This window comes from Hylobates moloch, unplaced genomic scaffold (assembly GCF_009828535.3).
Source record: "Hylobates moloch isolate HMO894 unplaced genomic scaffold, HMol_V3 SCAFFOLD_9, whole genome shotgun sequence".
Classification (NCBI taxonomy): Eukaryota; Metazoa; Chordata; class Mammalia; order Primates; family Hylobatidae; genus Hylobates; species Hylobates moloch.
The window spans coordinates 105,442,530-105,462,464 of record NW_026652284.1 but is presented as its reverse complement, the minus strand read 5'-3'; the positions used below and the strand labels follow the sequence as shown (position 1 = coordinate 105,462,464).

The 19,935-nt window shown below is 38.0% G+C and overlaps 1 protein-coding gene across 8 annotated transcripts in view; it reads right to left on the bottom strand.

The window, feature by feature from the left end:
- Window positions 1–19,935, bottom strand: part of NSMCE2 (NSE2 (MMS21) homolog, SMC5-SMC6 complex SUMO ligase) — a 289,761-nt gene that overhangs the window by 224,726 nt on the left and 45,100 nt on the right. For 7 of the 8 annotated variants that reach the window (XR_009214851.1, XM_058444044.1, XM_032760411.2 and 4 more), the window contains one exon: window positions 5,267–5,373. Coding sequence is in view for 7 of the 8 variants with exons in the window: in XM_058444044.1 (XP_058300027.1) it covers window positions 5,267–5,373 (107 nt within the window). In the remaining variant the exon portion in view is untranslated. Of the gene's footprint in view, window positions 1–5,266; window positions 5,374–17,207; window positions 17,379–19,935 lie in introns of those variants that run through there. The other variant, XM_058444046.1, reaches the window with a different exon arrangement.

The window sequence follows — 19,935 nt, the reverse complement described above, 5'->3', positions numbered from 1 at the left end:
GTGATGAAGGGTGAACAGCAAGGAGGCACAGGGAAGTGCTATGTCAAAAACAGTCAAAACTAGTTGCATAATGACAGAGCTCAGATAAACTATACCTTTGACCCACCTTGTTCCTTTATTATATCTAAGATTGCTTTGGTTTCAATAGCATACATCAAGTACATTTCTTCTCTTCTAGCTCTCAACACATTAGTTTTAAAAGACATATAAAATGTTCAGGTTAGCATACCAAGTGAAAAACCACACTACATAGGGCATATCCATGAACGGATTTATAAAAAACAATACAAATGGACCAACCTAGCACCTACCTGCTCCAGTTAAGAAGAAAAATATTCTCCCTCACCAGGCTTCTAGTAGGAATTCTTACAAAATACTGACTTAAAAAACAAAAAAACAAATATGTAGCTGTAATCCAATATAAATGCTTTAAAATCTTATACAATTTATAAGATGCAAGAGCATAAAAGAGGGTACTAGAGGAAAGCGAAGACATACTTGGATTTTTCAATAAATTAACATCCAGAAGCAGCACATACCAAAAGAACAATATACAGGTAAATTCTGAAAATTCTTTATCTTTTTGAAAATTCTTTTAAGAGATAAAATGTCTTAAAGTAAAACTACACAACTAAGGATCATAACGAAAACAATAAACGCTTAAGTATAATGTGACTCTCAAGCTTTAGTTACTTTTGCTAAACTCTGAGACTATACTGGTCACCAAAAACATTTTTTTTTTTTTAAAGAGATGGAGTCTTACTATGTTGTCCAGGCTGATCTTGAACTCCTGGGCTCAAGTGATCCTCCCACTTCAGCCTCCCAAGTAGCTGGAACTACAGGCGTGCGCCACCACACCTAGCTGAGAGGATATATATTTTATCATCAATTGCTAAATATATATGACAGTAATCTCTGAACTTGTTGGGCCATTCTCATTTAGCTACATTCCCATCATTTTCCCTGTGAGAATTAAGGTTAGAAAAACATTGCAAGGACTACTCCCATGATAGTGGTTGGATTTGTCACCTCTTATTTGAAAAAGCACATACCTAAAAATGGATGTGAGGATTCCCTGAACTAAACTGGTGTTCACTCTCCAAACCTACCCTGAGCAATTTGAAGCCCACAGTTTGGAACTATAGGTTTAGTTGAAAACAATCATAAACATATAATCAGAAACACACAGTACTACCACTGGTTTTATTCAATAGTCAATAAAAAGTCTCATTTTAAGAGAGATAACCCCTGTTTAAGAAGTAGGATATTGATAATAAAATAATTCTTAAATCAACTACTGTCATGACTTGCATTACTAAGCATAGTTCCTGGCACATAGTAGACACTCAAAAATCTATTAATAAACGAATCACTGACCAATCTTAGATAGGTTACTCAACTATTCTATAAACATTAACTTTTTCTATATAAAGGTAGGGCCTTCTCTGGTCTAATTTTCACAATAAGTCTTTGGATTGATTAAGGCACTCTGAAGCTGACATCAAGACAATCAGAAATAAGATGCTTCCATTTCATGCAAAAGTTACACAGAATATATCATATTTCCCATGTTGAGACTCATTTGACTTGAATCTTTTATTCATTTATTTATGAAAACTGAAAAACAAAAAGCCAGCCAATAGTGTCTCTTCAATGTACTCAATAAAAGCGTAGAAAGCAAGGGAGGAAACATTAGGTCATCAGAAGTCTAGTGTTCAGAACATCATTCTGTTCTCAATATGAAACTGAGAAAACAGTTTTTCCGTGGCAGTAATAGTGATTAAAAAAAAGTATGTATCTGTGTACTGTCTTATAGCTCTAAATATGACATGTTGGTCTTATGACTGAAAATATCAAAAAAGTTCATATAGAACTCTCTGCGGATCTAAATGCAGTTTTTAAAAAGTTGTGACAGGTATAAAACCAATTTAACCTGAAAGTTTTTATAAATGACTCAGAGACTATCTGAGAATTCTTTTAGTGTTCACGCATAATATTCTCTCAACAAATTAGCTGGAATGAAGTTCTTTTTTTTTTTTTTTAACTTTCAGAGCACTAAAATAGATGCCAGTTCCAAACAAAATCTTTGGGCACTGTGGACTATAGTAGTCCTGTTTTCTTGAGAGACAATGGAAGGCAACCCAAGAACTTCTGCTAATTGCCAAAGGGACTTCCCAGGGATTGTTGGTAAGTTGACCCATACCTCTGAGGTTCCAAAGAAAACTTCCAAAACTTTTCAAAAGGAGCATAATCTTTAGAATTCTGGGAAGATGAGAGTGGAAGAGAGATGTTTATTTAAATAACAAACTCAAATGCTCTTTAATGATTAAAAAAGTTTTTAAATCAACTTTCTATGACTATGTAAAAATTCATAAACAGAAAGACCACAGGGTAGATTCAAATCTAGGCAAATATTATAGTAACGGAAGTATCGCAGTCTGCAAAAGTCTATGACAGAGCAGTGGGTTAAATGGGACTTGTATGGGTTCCCATTATTTGCCTTTTAAAAAAATAATCTTATTTTAAACAACTCATTGATTTTAGAGGCCATGAACACCTCGTGCAATAATTTAAGTAGCCTATACTTAATCCTATATGACTCTTGAATTCCAGAACAGGACAGGTCAAAGCCAAAAAAAAATACCCTGAAATAAAGTGAGTAAAACAAAATACTTGCTTTTTAGAAGATTTTGTTCCATCTCTCCAAGGAGTTCTGTCTGGAAATCTGAGTTTGCAATAATATATTATCTTACAGCCCCATCAAATTTGATGAATGCCAAAGCATTTTGATTTACATTATCTAATCTGATTCACATAATCGTTCTGTGAAATACACAGGCCAGGAATTTCACAGACAAAGAACATGAGGTTTCAAGAGGTTAGGTTTCTTGACCAGGGATCATAACTTAGAAAGTAGAAGAACCAGGGCTGGAAAAGCTTCAGATCCCTAGACCATTGCTGTTTCTAAACAAGTATATTATCCTGGCCCCTCCCAAGCTGCTGTTCATTCTTATCCCTCACCAAAACAAGCAATAGGATAGCAGTACCCTTAGCTTCAAGTACATAAAGTGATGTAAAACATTTCCCTCAAAATGGTCATATCCTCATACAATATCAAGTCTTAGAAACCTTATGAAATTGTGATTTATTATTCTTGGTCTGGTATCCAGCTTGCATAGAAAGCATACCTTTGTATCATAAAAGAAAAATAAATATGTTTTTTCCTCCTATAAAAGAACAGAGACCTTCCTGATAAGCAACGGAATCACTAAATCCAAGTTGTTCCAGTCTATTCTAGTGTGAGGTTAGGGCTGAAAAGTGAGATAAAATCTATCTTCCCTGTTCAAGGATAATGAGATGAAACCTCAAGATGAAAGAAATGTTGTTAACTACTGAATGTGAGAAAGAGTGAGAAGTTTTACACTTTTTTTCAAATGAGTGACTCGACGCCCTGAAGGGGGAAAAGTTCAATTCTTTTTTTTTTTTTTTTTTAATAGAGTCTCGCTCTGTTGTCCAGGCTGGAGTGCACTGGCGTGATCTCGGCCCACTGCAACCTCCACCTCCTGGGTCCAAGCGGTTCTCCTGCCTCAGCCTCCTGAGTATCTGGGATTACAGGTGCATGCCACTACACCTGGCTAATTTTTGTATTTTAGTAGAGACGGGGTTTCACTATGTTGGTCAGGCTGGTCTCAAACTCCTGACCTCAGGTGATCTGCCTGCCTCAGCCTCCCAAAGTGCTGAGATTACAGGCGTGAGCTACCGCGCCCAGCCAAGAGTTCAATTCTTGATGTAAAAATACCTTAAGTATCTGCAAATCCTAGAGTTTAATAGGGAAAAAAAATCAACATAACGTTCTTTGACTCCAAAATCTTGTTTTCTTATCTGTAATATACACTATGCTATTGCATTTGCACAGTATGAAAGTTAAAGATAGAAAGGCTTATCAAGTAAGTGCCACATAATGTAAGGGTCAAAGCAAGATTGATCCATACAACAAGCCTAACTCTAATCTTTGGCAGTAAACACTTGACTTTCTTCTATAAAGTCCGCCTTGTTCTTTTAAGTCAGTGGTTTTCACCCTTGAATGCACATTAGAATGAGTTTCTAAAAAATACTGGTGTCCCAATCCTGCTCCAGACTAATGAAATCAGAATCTCTGAGAGTTCAGAAACTGGCTGGTTCTAGGGCTCAGCTGAAATTTAAAGCCTCTAGTCTAAGTGCCATCCAGTTTCAAATATGATGTCAACATAACAGCACTGTCATATTTTCCTATGGAAGAAATATTCATAAGACCAGGACTAACAGTCACAATAGCCAGAAACATCAAAATTTTACAAGCTGAATGAGTTTATTATTTGGATATAGGTGATATTCTTAAAGTTAGTCAGATACTATAGTTAAATACTAACCATTAAAAAAAGCTTACTATAATTATATAATGCTCATTTCATTGGCTTAGGTATTAAACATTATTTAAAAATGTATCTTCTACTGAGTGATCACCGATCTTGTAAAATACTTGATTTTTGGAATTTTCCCATAGCTGTAAGTAAGAAAAGGCAAATAACGAAACCAGAAATACAAGACACCCTATTACACAGGTATACAAAATCAGTTCAACAGGGAGTTTCCACTGCTCAGAGGACAAAGGACTTCTCAGAAACATTACTGCAATCGTATTGCTCATTTCTTACTCAACACAGTACTACTGAAAAGGATGTTGCTATGTTCCCACCTTAACTGCCTTATGTGTTGTTCCTGTGACAGCTGGAGTCAACAAAGATAAGTTTGGCTTCTGGAAAAACCAAAATACTGATCTTCTTTATTTTTAAACTTGCTCTAAAACTCTTCCATATTATCTGATTCTAAGAATTTGGCAATAGATGCATATTAAAGTTAGAGAATGAGTAACTAAACCTGGTCTCAATTGTATGTTTAAGCAAATAGAACAATAAAAACAAGGTACAGCAATTTTTAGGATTTTATAAAAATCTCACATTCAAAGGAGGCTTACACTAAAATTTTGAGACAAAAAATTGCAAGCAATCTAAAATAGATTTAATATGCTAATCAACCTAAGTGGCCTAGCCAGGAAAATACTTAGGATTCCAATTTTATGAGACTTCCAAATTTAGAGGAATTTAATAGCTGCTACACTAAGGATAAGGAAACATTAAAGATTAGAGAAGAATTTTGATTTTGTGTTTCTACTTCTCAGTCAGTGAGTTGTAACCAAATATATAACCAGGGAGTGGCATAAACTTACATGATTTATTGTAGATTGAACAGCCTTTACATAATGGTTTAGTTGCCGATCCATTGTAGCAAATTCAACCATTGCCTTGTCCATACTATATTCACTACTCACTTCAGCTGAAAGAAAAAAAAATTGCAATTATTATTTTCCACTTAAAATGCCATATCTGGAAAAAGTTGCATCAATATAATCTACATCAGTCAATGGTCTAAATAATTTCATAGAGGTATTACATCTTTTAAAAAAACCTCCTCACCATATGATGCTTCATTCAAAATTCTAAGAATACACTCGGTAGAAGACAGCTCAAAGGCAGTGGCAGGTTGGAAAGAAGAAAAGACTTGTATTCAGGAGTTCCAGGCTGTGCCCTTACTTACACGATCTTAAATCAATCACTACACTTCTCCCAGCCTCAGTTCCCTCATCCATTAAGCAGCTCAGTCTTATATCTGTTGCATAAACTGGAAGGATTGTTAAAGGTCAAATAGGGAAGATTCTCACTTTTAATAACACTGAGCTAGATTATTTGGACCAATCTTCCTAATGAAAACAATCAAAGATAGCAGCCGGACGCGGTGACTCACGTCTGTAATCCTAGTACTTTGGGAGGCCGAGGCAGGCAGATCACTTGAGGTCAGGAGTTCAAGACCAGCCTGGCCAACATGGTGAAACCTCGTCTCTATTAAAATACAGAAAATTAGCTGGAAATTGCTTGAACCCAGGACATGGAGGTTGCAGTGAGCTGAGATCATGCTACTGCACTCCAGCCTGGGCAACAGAGCGAGACTCTGTCTCAAAAAAAAAAAAAAAAAAGAAAAAAGAAAACAACCAAAGATATCAGATACAGTAGAAAAAAAAAAATCTTAAAAACAAGAGTCACAAGATAATAAGAAATAACCAGGGCAAAATCTAGAATAAAACCAAAATGAGAAGTGGGGCAACAGAATGCCAAAGTCACATACTATCCCACAGTAAGCTGAGATCCCAACTCTTTGTATAAAGATGAACCAAAAGTAATCTCTCCCTGCTCCCTGGGACTGAAGGGAGGTTAGCCTTGGCCATGAAGCAGAACAGGGAAAAGGGAAGAGAAAACAAACTTGTTTCAGAAAAACTGGCCATAAGGCAGTCCTCCTGGATTTGCAGCAGCCTGGGTTCCCCTAACCTGAGTGATCCAGAGACCCCAGTCTCTGATCTTGGTGGGAGGTGGTCTCAGGCAGATAGTACTCACAGGTATCTGGCAGAAGCAAATATAACTACCCTCTGGAGAAGACACTCTTAATCTAGGTGTCAAATAATCCCTACAAACACTTTTTAAGAATGAGCAGATCACAGGAGAAAAGGCTGAAACAAAAATAAATATAAAAACAAACAAAAAAAACCTTACATACCTATAATACACAAGAAAACAAGCCACTAAGAATAACAATCAGCAGAAACAGATCCACAAATATTTCAGTTATTGTAACTATTTATATTAGTCAGAATAAGAAACAACTATGTTTACTATGTTTAAAAAATTAAAATATCCTCAGGGAACAGGAGTCTATAAAAAGGGATTAGCAAATTAGAAAAGCAAGGTAATGTTGTTAAAAGTGCTTTTAAACTGTTTCTTCAAGCTCTAAACATAATTTAATAGATTAGGGAAAGACAGTTAACACAGGATCATAAAAATTTCAACTAAAAACTTTGAATTTAAGATAACTAAATGAAAAGAAAATAAAGCTTTCTTTAATCACATTGGGAATGAACCTGCTCAAAGGCTCTCCATTCAAATACCTTAGTCCAGACAAATGTCAGTTTTTCTTTTCTACTCTGAAGAATAATACCACAGATCATTCCAAAGTAATGAAATAATATAAAGTCCATTCACATTTGGCTTTTAAAACATATGCTTTAATTTTACAATAGTTACTTGTAAGCATATTTCATAGACTATCTCCTAGGTTAACATGCTTCTGGTAGAAGACCCTTCAGCTTTTACTATCCAGGCAGCACAGAATATACATATATCTCAACGTAAGTTTGGGGGTCGGGGCGGGTGTACTGTTTACATAAGAAAAATTTGTATTTACATTCCCCAAATTAAATATATGTTTAACAAAACGGTGTGTGAGAAAAGGCTCAGGTCATACTCCAGATAAAATTGTTAGACTATCAGAGTCACAGTTTGTTGTTCTGAAAATTTCTGAATGTCAACAAAATGGACATACTGCTTGGTACCAACATATACATGTTGCTATATATACAGCAACTGTTTGTTAAAAATCATATTGTTTCATGATAAAGAAGTGAATTTTAAACAATTTACATCCTAATGTAATGGATGTTTTGTAATTTATTTAGGCATTTTACTGTACTTAGTTACATTTCAGTAAATTGATTAGGGGTTTTAGTTAACCTATAATTTATTTTTTTCTATTTAAAATAATGAAAAACAGACTACTGGTTTCACACCAGCCTTATCTAGTTAAAGGAAAGTACTGTTTTGCTTTGTTTTCCTCAATGGATCAGTATATTTTATGAGTATTAGATTCTGATACTGGAACTGGTCAAAAAAGTGGGTAAAGCTGGTAACTTGAACAAAGACTAACAGTATAAATTGCTTTTCCAAAATTCTGATGATTAGAGGTACCCCAAAACTAAACAGACACTCACTAAAGTATCTGTTGGGAGCAAAAGTCTGAAGCATAAGAAATGAAAGTCTGTAAGGGGCTTAAATCAGTGGAAATAGATATAATGTTAGCAATCTCCCTCTGGGATTAAATGAGTTAATTTTTGAAAGCATTCAGAATGTGCCTAAGATATTCAAAATGCTATAGAAGAGCTGCAAAATGAAATAAATGAGATGATAAGTTCTCATTAACAGGGTCCCATATATGCTGCTAAGACCTGAGCCAGATAGTAACCTGGTTCAAAGCCAAAGAGACCTTCCTGCAAAGGAGGAAATGGGCAAGGCTTGGGTCAGTTTTGATGGCATGAAGCTTAAGGAAAGAATCTTCGGAGCCTAACTGGCTTACAGGCAGCCTCAGTTCAGGCTCCAGGGCCCAAGAATATTGAGACAAGCTGCTGAAGAACACTAGCAAAGACTGGTGCAGCCCAAGCAACAAAGGGAATGGGGAACACCAGAAGAGATCAGGAAGGTAATTCTAAAAAGAACAGGATCACAGCACACCTAGAAGCCATGCCCAGTCAGATAACTGTAGTCAGAGGGTCTTGGTCAGCTGTAGCAGGGGGCTGAGAGACCAGAGACCTATGATGAGAACTAGAAGAGACTCCCACAAGAGCATCTTGAAGACAGGTCATGAGAACGTCCATGTCAAGTAGCAACCTGCCACAGCAATTTTAAGATGATTTTTCTAATTCTTTTTTGTTCTTCGTGTTAACCTTTATTTCCCGACTGCAGTAAAAACCTCTTGACTTTGGAGGGGGAAAAAAGGGATAAACACACAAACACAGAGTTAGTTACTGACTAAAAAGTTGATGGGGGTTGGGGTGGTTGTGGAGGGACTGATCAGGCAGAGGCTCCCTGCTACTTGATTCCACAGTATATCTTCCCACCATCAAAATTCTCCCACTGTTTCACTGAAAGCCCTTTTTGAGAATATATACCAAATTAAATCCTACACACCCATCAAGGGCTGAGCTCAGGCCCTACCGGCTTTTAAATTATACCAGCCTAGAAGGATTTCCTTCTTCACCTAATTTGCCTTAACATCTGCACTCTTGATATCTTGGGACCACAACCAATATTGCCTTTCTTATCTGTATTTGTTTCCTTTCACCAAAGAGATTTTAATCCATTTGAGGACAAGAATGATGCCTTAGTGTTCTTGGGATCCAACAAAGAATTATAGCAACTCTTCCTTCGATATGCTTCTAAGGCCATTATATTTCATAAATCTGAAAATTAAACTTTCACTAAAATATAAATTGTCCTATCAAAGAGATTCAACTGAATTAGAATGTAAAAGAGGACATATGATATAACTTCACTTGCCTATTTTATATTTTCAGTGTGACTTTTCTATAGGAAAAGAGATGGCACCAGCACTGGGGTGGTGGGTAGAAATCACACAACGATGTTCAAATTCACAGAATGATGACTCCAGAGAGAAAAGCATTGCTGTACAACACTTCTGCAAGTCTGGCATTAGGGAAGCTTAGTGCAGATGATAAAACATGGAAAGTAATGACAATGATTATATATGTATATATAATAGCTGTAGCTAACAATTAGGGAACACTATTATGTGCCAGCACTTCATACTTACATCAAATCTCAGGGCAACATAAGAGTTAGGTAATTTGTTTTTTTTTTTATTACACTTTAAGTTTTAGGGTACATGTGCACAATATGCAGGTCTGTTACGTATGTATACATATGCCATGTTGGTGTGCTGCACCCATTAACTCGTCATTTAACATTAGGTGTATCTCCTAAGGCTATCCCTCCCCACTCTCCCCACCTCACAACAGGCCCCAGTGTGTTAATTTCCCCTTCCTGTGACCCTGTGTTCTCACTGTTCAATTCCCACCTATGAGTGAGAACATGCAGTGTTTGGTTTTTTGTCCTTGCATAGTTTGCTGAGAATGACGGTTTCCAGCTTCATCTATGTCCCTACAAAGGACATGAACTCATCATTTTTTATGGCTGCATAGTATTCCATGGTGTATATGTGCCACATTTTCTTTAACCAGTCTATCATTGTTGGACATTTGGGTTGGTTCCAAGTCTTTGCTATTGTGAATAGTGCCACAATAAACATATGTGTGCATGTTATACCCAAAGGATTATAAATCATGCTGCTATAAAGAGTTAGGTAGTTCTATTTCCATTTTACATATGAGAAAACTGAAGCAACTTGCTCAAGGCCACAAAGGTAGTTAGCAGCAGCGCCAGGCCTCCCACTCTGGCTTTCTAACTGCCGAGTCTGTATACTTGCCCACCTGTGCAAAAAGGTATTTAAACACAAGGAGAAGAACAAGCACCTCCGACTCCTCCATGAATATCCAGGGAACAAACCTTCAGGTAGGAGAAAGTCAAAGACCCAGAACCTCAGCTCAGCTCCCTTGGCAATCTGTTAGCATAAAACAACACTTCCAAGGAGGACACTAGGCAATGCTACTCAGAGGCCATCAGACATGGTTCTGGAAAGCTCTTTCTAAATTCCTTAAGGAATCCGATAACAAAAAGAAAATGATTTTTCCCCTTTTGAAGATTAATAAGTTTTAATACTGGTGAAAAGTGACCTTTCACATCAGCAAAGCTAATCTGAAGTGCTGTAAGAGCAACCAAGTCACTCAGAGAATGCTAGGAGAATAACTAAGTCAACTCCAGCTGCTAAGAGGTCAAGCTCGCACTAGGCCAAGAGCACTGGCAGCAACAGAGATGAAAGCAGCTCCAGACTGACTACCAGGCAGCAAATGAAGAGCAGCAGGAGAGAAATGTTCAAGGGGAAGGGAAAGTACTGGAAGGCTTCATGTTGCAGAATTACTTCTGAATAGAGCTGAAAGTAAAAAATCACTGTTATTAGCCACACATTTGACTCCCCCCACCCCCAGGCCTGCCAAGCGGAGTCTGGGAGGCTAGGAATATTCAAATTCCTTGACTGAGCCATTCTGTGAGCATTTATTTATTACAGCCAGCCCTTGCTTTCGTTAATCAAGTGAACCTAAGTGAGATATTTGAACATTCATTTACAAGCCAATAAATACATGGAGAAGTATCACAGTGGGGCCTTGGTGACTCTGTGAGACCTGTCACCTGATACGTCAATTAAGAAACTGTTGCAAGAAGTTAGTACAATAACTAGCTATCCCCCCCGCACTACCACCCCACAAAATCAAGTCCAAAGGGCACAGATAATCCCCGATTTACATTATAAAATTCTAGCTGTTTCTGTAAGTATGCCAGTGCCAGGGCTGTCATCCTATAAACCTGCATGTCTGTACCCAATGACCCCAGTCACAAGCACAATGCCAAACCATTGTGGACTGAAGTGTTATTCAAACCAGGAAAGGCTACTGAATTAAATCCATCCTTTAAAGATGGTTTCTATTTCATTTTGCTTTTTCCTATTGAGTGGCAAACCCTGGAAAAACAAAGAATGATTATCACTGAAGGAGGGGGTTTCTTTTTAGAGTGAAGTGCTCTAATACTTATATAATACAAAAAGTCTCTAAATGGGTGAAGTTGGCCTGCGTATGATTTTCCTAAAGTCAAACAAACCTATAATTATGCAATCTAAGCAGCCACACTATTCATTAGACACGTCATCTGTTACTCAATGTCAAAACCCACTAACAGCAATATTATAACTACATTACTGTTCTCTCTTTTTGAGGTGTTGAATAGGCACTAAAGTTATATGATCAACAGAACATTAAGCAGAAATGGGTGATTTTGTGTTATGATCAAATTCAACTTAAAATTCATGAGACTTCAATGAGAAGAAGATGAAGAATGAGGCACAAACAAGTATAAAAGAATGAAAGCAAGGCTGGTTGTCTCAAATGTGAAAGGCTAGGGGCAAAATGAAGGAGAAAGGATCGTCTAAGAAAGGAAAGGAAGGGAGAGAACAAACTAGCTATTTTTATAGATGTAGACTCTCAAGCAAGACCAATTCCAGGTCCTTTGTGGCTAAGAGACATAGGTAGCAAGCCTGTAGCAATACGGTCCTTATGTAGCACAGCATGGACTCATGAGTTTATCCAGCGCCAGTTCCAGCATTGTCTAATGTCCGTTCATATCCTATTTGTTCAGTATAATGCCATTTTCTAGGCTACAGGTTAAAAAGCAACAGCAGATGGGGGAGCAGAAGATTCTTTCTATTGGCTTTCCCAAATCCAGGTGGGCACGGCTAATAAACCAATCAAACTTTCATTCCAGAGCAGCAACCAGTTCTGCAAGAAAGGGACAGATGTGCTTTTTGACCAACTATTCTAAATAGGGCCCTTCCCTAACCACAGCTGCCCTATAGCTGTAGCCTAAGGCATGCACTGGAGAGAATCCCTGAGGCCCAGGCCTGAGGCTTGGGAAGCAGAGATGAAACAGGTCCTGTAGTACATGGTATCCAGAGCCAAATAAGATCCCTCAGCAACCCCCAGGTCTTCAGTAGAACTGCCTTTAATGAACCAGACATGAAAATAAAGACACTTTCCCCTGCTCTCTTCCCTATCACATCCACACACATTTATCTCTATACTACTTCATTACACTACCAGATATCATTTTGTTTTGCTCTGCTATTTCCTATGATGTCAGCCACAAGGTCCTTTTCCAGAATCCTCTCTAATCTCCAGAACAGAACCAAACACTTCATACCTTATGGGTCCATAAAACTTCTTTACCTTTACAACTGGGACACATGTATGTGTGTCTGTGTGTGTATGTGTGTGTTAGGGAGGCACACCCTCAAGACAAATTTCACCTACTTATTCCTTCCAACTTTATATCTGATTCAACTGTATAGTTTTGCCCATGGCCAAGCTGTTTCCTGAAATTTGGTCCTAAACAAATAAAAATCACAGAATCAGGTGTTTTTTATTCTACAAAGCCATGTACAGGCATGTCTGAACAGGAACACCACCAATTATATATAGTGGATTAAATTCAACTCCATGCATTTTATTAGTAAAATACCAGGCTAAGACAAAGTAGACATTTAGTGTTCTTAAGGGGTTGCTGACTCCAATTCAACATGACTCATATACTCAGAAGACTCTGATAAATATTAAATGTCATAAAGTACATATGTCCATTTTGGCAAGGAGGAAGGAAGAAAAGGCGGCAAGGGATTGCCTGATTGTATTTTAAATTTCTTAGAATAAATGGGACGTATATTGGGAGATTTTACCTTCTGAAACAGAATGTGAGTATTTCCTAATCTTTTCAAATTAAAACTTGATTTTTCTATATTTTGTAAATAAGACATCTATTCTTTTTGGATAAAATAAAACAAATCACAGCATCAAGCATACCCCGACCCCACCCACTAAAATGCAACACACAAAACAAAAAAAACCCTTCTTCTCTGAAACTATAGCTCAACTATCTCTAGCAACACACATCTATACATGCACCTACCTCTATGAGTGTGTGTGTGTGTGTGTGTGTGTGTGCGCACGCGCCCGCATGGGGGGTGCCCTGGGAGCCTGATGTTAAGTAATCACATATTTATCAGGAGTTGAATTTAATGACTTACTCCTTGAGCAATATTTAATAGAAGCTTGGTTACTTCTCACTACACTGCACTTTGAACTTGTAATTATTCCTCCACATAGATATTAGTGTGGCAAAATTAAAACTGAATATACAGCTGGGCGCGGTGGCCCATGCCTGTAATCCCAGCACTTTGGGAGGTTGAGGCGGGTGGATCACCTCAGGTCAGGCGTTCGAGACCAGCCTGACCAACATGGAGAAACCCTGTCTCTACTAAAAATACAAAATTAGCCAGGCATGGTGGTGCATGCCTGTAATTCCAGCTACTCAGGAGGCTGGGGCAGGAGAATCTCTCGAACCCGGGAGGTAGAGGTTGCAGTGAGCCAAGATAGCACCATTGCACTCCAGCCTGGGCAACAAGAGCAAAACTCCATCTCAAAAAAAAAAAAACTGAATACATATTTTATAACTGCCACCCACTAGAAATCATAGTGAAGAGTGTTAGCAGTACATGACACAAGCTAGTAAGTGTCAGGGGTTCTTTATAAACACAGTGACTATGGGAGAAATCCTCAAGAAGTAGTCACCTTTATGGTCGTGTTTAGTTTACCCGCCAACACAATTCCCTCATCATCGTGACACAGAAGAGAGACGACGTAATACAGTAATCAAAAAAGCCAGCTCTGGAATTAGACTTCATTCAAATCTAGGCTTTATGAAATTACATGCTAGCTATGTAGTTTTTGGTAAGTCATTTTACTAGAGTCTCAATTTCTTTTTATATATAATAGGTACAATAACAGTACCTACTTCAGAAAGCTGATATAAGGACTAAATGAGATAATGTAGGTAAAATGATCTGCACAGGGCCTGGTTCACAGTAAGCACTAACAAAATATTTGTCATTATCATTATTACAGAATAGATAACTATTCTGCCAGTGTAATTAGTCTAAATACTGAAAGCACTTTGCCCTTGGAACCAAAAGGTAGCAAGTGAAAACCATCTTCTTAGCTCTCTTAGCTCTCTGGGTGGTTTTTACTAACTTCTAAAGCATGAAACTGAACTCACAAGACTGCAATGCTCCATAAGAAGCATTGTAAACACCATACTCCTCCCCCAAGTTCAGAAACTCATTTGCCCAGCAAATGCTTATTGAGCACTCACCACATGTTAGGCAGAAGGGAAAAATGTTTCAAAGCAAGAAGGGGCAGCTAACACTACCTATAGAAAGAACAGGTTTAGCTGGTGAGGGCAAACTTGAACTGTGTCTTGAAGGATGAGTAAGTGTTCATCAGATGTTCACCGGACTGGGGTAGAGGCTAAGCAAATGCCTCACTCCTCTCCACAGAGACTGCGTTAGAGTTAAAATGGTCAAACAAAAACACTTGGGAATGAAGAGAGGAGAAGGACATAGAATTTTTTTTTTTCTTTTTTGAGACGGAGTCTCACACTCTTGCCCAGGCTGGACTGCAGTGGCGCCATCTTGGCTCACTGCAAGCTCCACCTACCGGGTTCACGCCATTCTCCTGCCTCAGCCTCCCAAGTAGCTGGGATTACAGGCGCCCGTCACCATGCCCAGCTAATTTTTTGTATTTTTAGTAGAGACAGGGTTTCACTGTGTTAGCCAGGATGGTCTCGATCTCCTGACCTTGTGATCCGCCCGTCTCAGCCTCCCAAAGTGCTGGGATTACAGGCGTGAGCCGCTGCACCCGGGCGGACATAGATTTTTAAAACAGAACAAATCTTCACGGAGCACTGAGTCCGTGCCAGGAACTCTGCACCTACTACCTTATCCAGTCCTTTGTTACAACAACGTGAATTCAGTGTTATTAAACATATTGTAGAGATAAGGAAACAGATGCTCACAGACACTAAATCATTTGCCCCAGATGACATAGTTAATAAATGATGGAGTTATGACTGACCTCAAGACTGACAAAGTCAGCATGGAAGGCACATGCCAGTGTCTGGACTACTACACAGAAATCAATAATATACCCTTCATGCAAAAGTCAGGGAGTAATGAATAAGCTGTTCTGTACTAAAGGAAGTCTCCTAAACATTACCTTCTTTTAGGAGAGAAAGTGAAAGTGAGACTGACTGAAATAAATTGCTCTACCTCAGAGTGATGGAGACCACGACATCTTTGATTATATAGACAGATACATCCTTAGAATGTATGTTAATATTCTATAAATGACCATGATAGTGGTATAATTCAAAATACTGTTTGAAATAAATTATATCAATTCAATTAATAAAAATCATAGAAATCAATCCTTGCCAGCCATCAAAAGCACTATGGAAACTCAGGCTATGGGAATCTGTCATTTTAAAGCATATGCACAGACCCCCTTTGGCTACCTAAAGCCTCCAAATCTTCACAGCCAGGTGACTTTCATTTGACTTATCTTTTTTCCACATCCTTCTTGTCCATTTCTATCTAATCTCTGGTAGACTGAAAAGAAACTGTGAATTTAAGGCCACAAGAGCATTTCCCAGGTAACATAATTTCAACAACTGCCACTTCTCTCTGGTCTTCAAGTCTTTGGCTGTGCTCAAATCTTACCTACAGTTGCATGACTTGGAAACCCAAGAGGCTTAAGAAACAGAGCCTGGCTTTGACCAAATACCAAAGCTCTTGCATAAATTTGTGCAGCCAAGACAAAAGAAAGTGAGCCTTAAATCTCATATGATTTTTGTTTGTTTGTTTTTGAGATGGAGTCTTGCTCCATCACCCAGGCTGGAGTGCAGTGGCACGATCTCGGCTCACTGCAACCTCTTCAAGCGATTGAACCTCAGCCTCCTGAGTAGCTGGGATTACAGGCACCCACCACCACACCCAGCTAATTTTTATATTTTCAGTAGAGATGGGGTTTCACCATGTTGGCCAGGCTGGTCTCGAACTCCTGACCTCAAGTAATTCTCCCGCCTCGGCCTCCCAAAGTGCTGGGATTACAGGTGTGAGCCACTGTGCCTGGCCTTTATATGATTATTGAAAAAATCAAATGAGAATGTAGGTAAAGCACTCAATGCCTCAAACACAGGAGACTCTTAACAAATGGGGGTATTTTGCTGTATTAACTGTACTTTGCAATATTCCCAATACAAATCTTCTTCACTTAAGCTAGTATCTACTGAATCATGGGGTCTCCCCACCCACTTAAAAAATGTTTTTAAAATTAATAAAGCATATGACTAGAAAAGTAATCAAGCATATGGTTGAAAAATTCAAACAGTACAATCATGTGGTATCTCCAATCCCCAAATGCTCTCCTTAGAGGCAACCATTGCTGTGAGGTTCTTGGGACAGTAATCCCATGGAAATATTCCATGTGTAAGGCATCCCTTTTAAAAAGGACTACAGAAATTCAAATACTTATAGAAACAGCAGAAATAAATTAAAAACATCTACACCTGAGGAGAAACTACTCCTAGGAAGTTCACGATGAAAATTGTACCTCTGTGCTCTACTTTTTAGCACGTGTAGGTGAACAGAAAGAAAAGTGAGTGTCTGGTTCAGTTTAATGACAAAATTTCCATTATAAATATCAACATAAGGGCAAACAAATACATGTGGGAAGATGATATAGTTTGGCTGTGTCCTCACCCAAATCTCATCTTGAATTGTAGCTCCCATAATTCCCACGTGTCATGGGAGAGACCCAGTGGGAGGTAACTGAATCATGGAGGCAGGTCTTTCCCTTGCTGTTCTTGTGATAGTGAATAAATCTCATGAGATCTGATGATTTTATAAGGGGAGTTCCCCTGCACACGTCCTCTTACCTGACACCATGCAAGACATGACTTTGCTCCTCCTTTGCCTTCTGCCATGATTGGGAGGCCTCCCCAGCCATGTGGAACTGTGAGTCAATTAACTTCTTTCCTTTATAAATTACCAGTCTCAGATATGTCTTTATCAGCAGCATGAGAACAGACTAATACAGAAGACAACACACACCATATTAAAAACAAAAAAAGAGTGATGCTAAACAAAGATTAGAATATGAGTGTTAGTGGAGGAACTTCCATTCACTCATTCAACAAATATTTACTGAGCAGACCATGTGCCTAACACTGTACAGGGTGCCCTGGACACAGTGGTGAATAAGGCAAACACTATCTTCTCCCAAAGAGCTTTTACAAACTGCTACTCCATGTAAAATTTCCTAAAAAGCCCTGATATAACTATCTGGAATTTGTTTGGCTCTTAGTGCGATGGCAAAGCTTGTTCCACTGCTGAACAGTTCTATTTATTAGAGTCCTTCCAAAGAGAGAGCTGATTCCGCGCCTCCCTAGAACATTGCCAGGCAATGACAACAATAAATCCAAATTGCTCATTCACACACATTAACTTATTTACACCACATAACTTCTGCATTGAGTGAGTTTATTTTCTACTTCATATGGTTGAGGAAATTGAGGCTCAGAGAGGTTAACTACTTCCACCTCAAAATCAGAAGCAGGCCGTAAATTCTGGTCCTCTACTCCAAAGCTACAGAAGAGCTACTTCCTGGGTCAAACAGAAAGTCTCAAGTCTCTTCCAGATTCCAGTGCTTCAAAGATCTGAAGGTAGCCATTAAATATCTCCTACCCTGCGAATCTCTGCCTCCCAGGATAAATAACAATCATCAAATTCCTTTGACCAAGTTGACCTGCCTTACTTAAACATGCCTCATTTGTCACTTTAAAGATGCACTTCAGAATAAAAAGCAATAATTACAGCCATAAGTTAAACAATGAAGACTATGATAATACTACTATTACATTTGTACTACTTGATCACACACTGGCCTTGTCAATTAAAAAAACAACAACAGAAAAACCAGCCAAGCACAGTGGCTCATATTTGTAATCCCAGCACTTCGAGAAGCCAAGGCAGGAGGATCACTTGAGGCCAGAAATTCGAGACCAGCCTGGGCAACAAAGCATGACCCCACCCCTACTAAAAATAAAAAAATCAGCCAGGCACGGTACCATGTACCTGTAAAGTCCCAGCTACTCAGGAGACCAAGGTGGGAGGATCCCTTGAAACCAGGAATTCAAGGCTGCAGTCAGCTATGATCATACCACTGCACTCCATCCTGAGTGACAGAGATTGACCAGGTCTCTAAAAAAGAAAACAAATTTAAAAAGAAAAAAACTCAACAAAAAGTACTATTAAGCCAGATCTCTCCCTTCCTGTATTAGTACTGCTGAATTTCACAATCTAAAATGTAAAACTTAAGACTATCAGATTTCATGAATTTGAAATCTGACATTTTATTTCATTCAGGAGGTAAAAAGAAGGTCTTTCTGAATTTCAGTCTGCTATCTAATTCATCAGCTAGTCTCCCTGATTTTCTGTGACACATAAATTTGACATAAATTTTCTTGGTTTTCTGTCAGGAAGTTAAATAAGTAGCAAACATCTATTGAGCACATACTATGTGCCAGACATCATGCTAAGCAATTTACATGCATCATCTCATTTAATCCTTACTACAACAGCTCTGTGAAGAAGACATTATCATTACCGCCATCTTATGAAAGAAAATACAGGCTCAGAGAGGTTATGTACCTTGAACAAAAGTCATATAGTAATAAGCTGCAGAAGCAGGACTTAAATCAGGACCTATTAAATAACAGTCCATTCGTCTAACTACCTCAATAATCACCACCTTTTGGGCATAAACCATTTCTATGTCACAAGACTTTGTCAAATTCACTCAAGATTTATGCATGTTAGATCAGAAAACATGCCTACTGTGCCAGAGAAACCACACCAGTAAAAAAAGAGCAGGAGAGAATTAGGGGGATCAAGAACAAAAATACCAAGTAAGTTCATAAATGAGATAGCCACTCAAAAAAGGTTAATTATCTTTAGCTTGCATGTGGATAGCAACTGCCTTAGACTAGCACATCTCTACACTTAAACACATTTATACCAAGAAAAAGATACGAATAGGGTCAGCCTCCTTTAAAATAGAAAGTTAATGAAGGAACAGTTTAATTAAACAAATCAGCCCTATAAGCATTAAGATTCCAAGATATCTGACAAGAAGTTGATTGGATTATAAGATCCATGATGACAGGCTGTAATCTCTGTTATTTACCTAACTCTCAAATGTCCATCTAAATGACAAGTATTCCGTGGGGAGAAACACTTCTTTCAGGAAAGAGTAGAAGTGTCACGACCACAAAAGGAGGGAACAACTTCATTTCATATTCCTATCTATTGGAGAAAAATTTCTAAGATTATTTGTGGAAAGTAAAAAAAAAATTTGATTTCATGAAAACAATAGCAAATCAATCCTTTAAAATTTAAATCACTGACACCACCAAAAAATAAGTTATCATAATTTACTACAAATATCATTATACTTATCCCATTCAATTTGCATTTCTCCTTATATTTACACCTCCACACACTGCAAGTTTCTGAAAAGATGTCTCATATTTTAGAAGGTAATTTTTATTTTTTTCCTTACTTATATTCACATTTTAAAGATGTTTTGTTTTCAATTTAATTGAC